A 7,333-nucleotide genomic window follows, 5' to 3' on the forward strand; every position below is an offset into this window, starting at 1 on the left:
TATTGTTGTTGGGTAAATATCCCATTAACTATCTTGTACCAGAACTTGTGAGCACTGCTGTCCCTGCTGTGTCTGATGCACTTACGACTTGCTTTTTTAAATTAGTTTTTAGTGTGTATATAGTTTCCTGTGCCTTCGCAGCAAATCAGTTACTTTGGAACAATGAAGCTATTCAATCAATCAATCAGTCTGTTGACAATTATGGAAAAAATGTTTCTTCACCAAGATGCTCATCACAAAATCCTCACCAACACAGTCCTAAAGACACCTCACCTGATATTTTACGAATCACAAAGCTGCTGTTGAGTTGAACAAACACCCCTTGACAGTGTCAATAACAACAACAAAAAAAAGGTTATGAGCTTCACTAAATCTGTATAAACTGCAGCATTGTTTGCATAATTATAGAGACGGTCCTCCTAAAAAACAACAGCATCAATTGTTTGTGGAAATGTCTAAAGGGACTTGCGTATGTTTACTTGTCTTTTTGACGGCGTGTGAATTGTGTTGTTGGGTGTTCCTGTTATTGTTTTTCTTGTCCTTTCCATGAAAACTATTCTTGCATACATATAGTACATATGTGTGCGAAGGACGCAGACAAATGCATGCATTCACGCTGTGTTCCCAGCTGCAGGCGTAGGACAGGGAATAGTCTCTATGTTGATTTCCCTCTGTTCTGTAAGAGTGACACACTAATGTTCTCTATAATGTTTACAGACTGAGGGTGAAGGTGGTTCAGTTAAGATAGTTGTAAATAATTTGACTGTGGATATTTAAAAGAGGCCACAGGAGTCCTCATTAAAACTTGTTCCATGACTGCCGTAAAGGTTTTGGTTTGACATGGCGCTGCACTCGGCACTAGCAATCTGCAGATGTTTCCTGTTTGTTTACTTTTACCTCTGGTGGCATTATTCAGCGAAATATTATTCTCTAAAGTGACTTGGCAGCAACATTATTACTATGTTGTTGCTACTGGGTGAAAACCACAGACCTGCAAAGAGCAAGTTCTGCAGCTGTGAAAAAACATACTGTTAATTTCTGTCAATGACACCCAGCATAGTTTTGTAATTATGCAGTGGCATGATAAAGGCCAAAAGGATCATGGAACTCATTCCAGAGTGCAGGATTTAAAACCGCACAGTTAAACCAAACATGAGGCAGAGCGACTGACAGCAGATCAGTGGAGGAGTTGAACCAACAGAAGTGGCGTGTGAGGATCACAGAGTGCAGTAAAAGGACTGAATATTGTGATTCTGCTGGGATTTTATACTGAAGGAAATGTGACTAACGGCTACTGATGGTGGATAATGCGGACTGCCGTAAATGGAGGAAGTAAACAGTTCCAGACAGCATGTTACTCGATAAATCACAAAACAGACAGACAGTACTGTAAGTAGGAGCAGGTGATTGACTTGTCTGCTGACTGCTAACATGAGACTGGAACAACGCTGGCTGGTCATTCAGAATAAGCTCATTCATGGCTAGTTAGTATGGTGGCACTGCGTGAACTGCAGTGATCCTGGCTTGTAAGCAAGAGTTTATGCACCACCAAAAGTCAAAACACAAGATTGGAAACTGTCCAGTCTTTTAAAACCTTGATTAACACCACTCAACATATAAGTCACAGTTCCAATGAAAAAATAATAAAGAAGTTATTAAAAAAAGCAACATAAGCTACTCTGTAGCTTGAACCCCTTTCACATATTTAAACCATGCATTTCAAACTCAGATCCCCTGCAGAAGCAATCCATTTTGTGGAAAAGACCTCCTGTTGCAATGAACACTATGGATTGGGAACGGAATCTATTGTTTATGTATTAATTATTTATTTATTTTTGTGATTCAGTTGGTTTGTTTACAAGTGCAGAATTATCATCTACAAGTTAAACTCTTCAATTATGTAGGGGTAAATACTTGTACTTTATATGAATAAAACAATTATGCAGAAGAGTACAAAACAAGCTCTGTTTTTCCTTCAATTCAGTAAGAAAACAAAAGTCCACAGTCCTAACTCTAATCACAAACCAATGTGGTTGCGATCTCCCCTCCTTTCTTTCTGTGGGATCGTTTGCATTGGTCTCTGTTACGGAGCAGTCTGTAGTGTTGGAACATTTTTTAGGCAACGTTTGAAACGGAATGTTAGCAAACGGCTAATTACTGCCCATTTTCATCCATACATGAAAGCACTGCAGATACTGTGTTGTGCATATGTACAATTCCAACCATGTGTTATCATTCAAATTTAGCTATGCTGTATTTAGACACTGCACATATTTGTGTGTAGGCAGACTTTGTAAACAAATTGGTTAATTTGCATAAGAACAAGATGCATGAAGAGTTGCATGAAGAGTCACAGCTAGAGACATTGCATTGGATAATTGTTGTGCAATTATCTATGTATACTGTATTTGTCCCTATCAAATAAATATAATTTCTTTGGTGGCTCAGTGGTTAGCACTTCTGCCTCACAGCAAGTTGGCACTGCAGAGTTTGATCCCCGGTTCTGTGTTGAGTTTGCATGTTCTTCGCGTGTTTGCTCCGGTTTCCTCCCACCATAAAGACATGCATTGTAGGTAACTAAGACTACAGTTGAAAATTAGCCGTCTGGCTAACGCTGGCGCTTTTACAGAAATGTTGATTAATGTGCATTGTCCTAATAAATACATCTTATATCTTAATATTCGTAATGATTTATGCAGCAATAATGGCACTTTTGCTGTGTCACTTACTGTAGCGGTGCTTCAGTAAATGATAACTATTTGTGCATTTTTCACCTCGCTTAATTAAAATGAAACTGCAGCAATTTCATCTTCAATTTAATGAGTTTTTGTTTTTCTTCTTTGTTTCTGTCTTTGCCTCAATTAAATTTTTCAGTCACGTGTTTCATACTGAGCTACACATGAAGCTCGTTTCTCTGCCCTGTGTTAAGGCCGAGTAGAGGAAAGTGATGGGTGGTGTTAGGCTGGTGGCAGTGTAGTGCCTCATCTCCCAGCAAACAGCTGCTGGGCTCGGTGTTCCTCACACACGCTGCTCCACAAATACTTCATCACTGACCATCTGTCTGTCTGTCTGTGTCTCTGGTGCAGAAGCTGTCTGTCTTCACGGGACCCTTACTGCATTTGGCTCAAGTCTGGCAGCTGTGCCACAATCTCACCTGGCTTCAAGTAAGTCACACACACGCACACACGCACACACGCACACACACACACACACACACACACACACACACGCAGAGTCGCAAATGACACAATTCATACTTCTTATAGGGGAGAGTGTACAAATGCCACAACCACCATTACAGCTGTCAGTGCTGTCACATTCATTCATGTTATTGTGGTGCACTAAAGTATTGATATTATAATAACTTATATTATTATTATTATTGTGTAAGAGATTGTCTGTTTTTAGTGTAATTTAATGTTGTGAAAGAAAATCTTAAAATGAATGGCAATTGATTTCGATTACAAACATTTCTTTAAATTTTAAAAATTGTCATACTTAATCCAAAGAACTTTGCTACAGTAGTGTCTGTAGCTCGTGACTGTACAGTAGTTTGCTTTAGCACAGTTATTGTTTAGAATTGTGGGGACAATACCAGAGTTTTACAGCAGCAGTTTGTCATGCTCGTCTTTTAAAAAAGAAAGTGCTCAGTGGAGCAGCTAAAACAACACACTGACAGCACAATACGTTTAGTGGGTTTTAAGGCTCCGTGAAAGGTAGTAAAGCCCAAATAAAGACAGAAATGGTATCTGACAGCTGACAGCTACAGACCCACTTTACAGCGTCACCGCTGCCAAAAGCTGTTTGCATTATGCAAGGTAATTGTTGTAAGGGAATTTTGGATGAACTGATTTTTATGTGAAAGTGTCTAATATGGACAAGATGTAGGTCGAACACTTAAAGTCAACTGAACTCAAATATATTTCAACCCCACAAAACTTTATTTAAAATTCTTGTGTAGATGCTCAAGTGTCCAAAGACAACAGGTATGTCTTACATTTTGGGAAATATGTATAAAATACTGCACAAGACATCTAGAATATTTCCATTGCTGGAATGGAGCAGAACTTAAACATCTTTTTCATCTTTTGTAGTTTCAACTACAGAGTTGGAGCAAGAAGATACTGAAGGAATATATACATTTGATACTCTCAGACAGGATGGAATAAAACGTATAGTCACTTCATGAGAAATAAACTGAGGGGAACTGGATGTTAGGGGATTTATCATCTGGTACGGTCTCCAATCCCAAATTGTAAATCAGCACTTAACTGCAGAGGCCACAAAGCTGTTGGTGCACCGATCCCTGTTTTAAAATGGTTGTCGATGTTGCTGTTCTGGTCCCAGTTTTATTGACGAACACTTGTTTTAACATCACTGGTTGGGGTGTGGCCAGAAGGGCAGAATGCTTCAAGCTTTCAGCACATTAACTGTGCAGCAGCAATGTTCTGCCTGATGTGATTTTATTGTTGACTCCCCACTTTCAACACAGAGGTCTCCAATCATAAACCACAGAGGGACAAAAGTGTGCAGATTTGCATTCTAATCAAACACTCCGGCAGGAGGTTTTGGCTGTTAATCCTTCTCTGGACGAAGTTGTACTAATTAGTGAGTTCAGCCACCGTGGTGTCTGGCCAGTCTGAAAGCACATGGGTGGACGCAGCTATACAAAGACATTATTAGTCTTCTAACTCACAGTCACCGCGGACAGTTTTGTAACATAGTCAATCATGCGTTGCCTAGCGGCCGCAGAAGGATTCCTTTGCATGCCTCCTTGAGTGAGTTGTTCGACACTGTACACATCAACTGGGCCTGCATGCAGCGCTGGAAGTCTGACCAGCAGTTTCAACTGAATCACTTGAGCCCCACAATATGTTTCCAATTTTGTTTATTCACGAGTGGCTGCCATGTATTACGCATTTGACAATAATACCCTCCCATGCTATTGTTTCTGTGAGTGTGGATGCAGCACGGGATGTCAGAGGGAGGGCGTGAGAACCTGGAGGAGACTGAAATCACAAGTCTTCATTTTTGCTGTTAAAAGTGATGTCAATATCAATTTTTTTTTTATTGAAAATAAGAAAAAAAATGTGTTTGACAGCTGACACAGAGACACAATGTAATCCCTCTTCTGCTGGAAACTGTAGCTTACAAGGACAGAGTGTGTCAGTGGTGTTGAAGAATACATATCACAAAAGTTCAGCATCTAAACTAACCCGTCTTAACATTTGCAGGTATAGGTTTTTATGATGTTTGAAGTGCTGCAGTCGAGCAGCTAATTAACTACTGTATCCAGCCTGTATACTGACGCTATCGGTGCTATTTTTGTTTGAGTGCTCACTCAGGAAGCTATGGTGCAGAGCAAGACATGTCATTGTGTGTAGATAAGAATGAGACGTTCAAAAAAAGAAAGCTAATTTGGGTTGCAGTTCAAACTCTGAGGCTTTTTTTGTTTAACATCTCAACTGTTATTATCAGCCAATAATGGAACAGTGAATGTTTTTTTTTCCCGTAATATATATATAAAGAGAGGGAGAGAAAATATATAAAAAGAGAGTAATATAATAAGGAAAGCATGTTCAGGTTCAAAAATCAAGACCGTATATATTGCAAAACTTTTTTGTTTTTAATTAAAGATAAGGGAAACGGATCAAAAAAGCAGGGACAGTTGCTGCTTTATGTAGACAGTACAGTTTAGAATATAATGATTTCATTGGCTGTTTGCAAACAATGTCTCAGTCTGCGTAGACAGAAACGGCATTCTGATTAATGCACAGAAAAGGGGTGGCGTCATGAAACCAAAAATTTAAATTATTAAGAGAGCACAATTCACTGAGCAGATCGCTGCTGTTCAATTTGTTCAACAAAAGAATGATTTCCTTTTGTTTGTTTTTAAATTCAACCAGCAGTTTCTTGTGTTTTTAGCGCAATTTACGGAGCAGATCTCTCTCTTCCTCCCTGTTTCAAAGCCTGTGTCATAAAAAGTGATGTTTGGCTGCATGTGTTTCAATCATGCAGCGGTGTACCTCACTGTCTGGCAAAATGGGAAGGAAAGATGAATGGGTTGTTGGATGGACAGATGGATGGATGAATAGGTAGACAGACAGATGGATGCAGTGAAGGGTAGAGGAGGAGCAGAGGCAGTTAAAGGTACTATTTTCTCCTCCTGGGTTCCTCCTGACATTCAAGGACTTTGTGTGTCCCTGTGTGGTTGATGGCCAACCTGTTCTTAAATCACCACGCTGGCTGTTGTCTCTCTTACCTCTGCTGTACGTACATTGGTTGTAAACTATCTTTGGAGTTTTCTGTAGAGTGACGTCCCACTACACTCAACTTCCCCCTCCGTAACACACACACACACACACACACACACACACACACACACACACACACACACACACACACACAGCGCCACTTCCACTGTTGACTGACTTCCAATAGATTATTTTGACGGCTGAAAACGTGCAGACCTGGAATTATTGCATATAGTCTGCTTGGCCACCCAGACACATTACTTTCCCTGCCCTCACACGGACAGAGGCTAATGGGATTTTTTTCCCCTTCTTTTAGATGCATGTTTCTGTGTGCCCTCCTATATTTGTGTATTTGACAGTATAATATTTGGTTTCTTGTACATAAATTGACCATCATAGAGTTTTGTTGGTGTATTTCAAAGCTGCTGGATTCCTACTACACAGTGACTTCCTGAAGCCTTGTCTCACCAGCTGTTTCCAGCAGATGGTTAGCTTACCTTAGTATAAAGACTGGGAGCAGTCTCACAGTGACAACAAGACTCCATGAAGTCGCTGTGCCCGGCCCAGAAATTATCACATGCAAAAAAAAACGGTAAAACCACAACTTGTATTTTTACTCTGTTTTTTTTATTAAATAATCAAGATATAACATGTTAATCAGTGAGCTTTAGAGGTGCTGATAGGCAGATTGTGTTACCTTCATACAGAGCTGGGCTATCTGCTTGCAGCCTTTGTGTTAAGCTAGCCTGATTTAAGGTTAATATTAAGCGTACACACACAAGAGCAGTATATATCTTCTCATCTAACTATGAGCAGCAAGAGTGCACGACCAAAATACAATGGCTAATGTCCTTACCGCAGCGGCCCGGGTTCTACTCTGACCCGTGGCCCCTGTCAATCTTCAGCTGTACTATCAATAAAAGCAAAAAGACAAACAAAATGTATCTTTAACTAAGACAAAGAAACTGTTTTTTCAAGGCACCACTGATGATCTATCTTTTGAGTATCAAACACTCCTGAAATGTAAAAGGTGGTTCTGTAATGTGGTGAAGGACAGCAGGTGTAGTCAGCTTGCATTC

At 40.0% G+C, this 7,333-nt stretch overlaps 1 protein-coding gene across 5 annotated transcripts in view; it reads left to right on the forward strand.

Moving 5' to 3' along the window:
- sema6e (sema domain, transmembrane domain (TM), and cytoplasmic domain, (semaphorin) 6E) overlaps positions 1-7,333 on the forward strand; it is a 182,648-nt gene that overhangs the window by 144,314 nt on the left and 31,001 nt on the right. For all 5 annotated transcript variants that reach the window (XM_036006021.1, XM_036006024.1, XM_036006025.1 and 2 more), the window contains one exon: positions 3,087-3,164. In XM_036006021.1, the coding sequence (XP_035861914.1) occupies positions 3,087-3,164 (78 nt within the window). The remainder of the gene's footprint in view (positions 1-3,086; positions 3,165-7,333) is intronic.

The sequence above is a fragment of the Sander lucioperca genome, chromosome 10, assembly GCF_008315115.2.
Source record: "Sander lucioperca isolate FBNREF2018 chromosome 10, SLUC_FBN_1.2, whole genome shotgun sequence".
In the NCBI taxonomy this organism is placed as follows: domain Eukaryota; kingdom Metazoa; phylum Chordata; class Actinopteri; order Perciformes; family Percidae; genus Sander; species Sander lucioperca.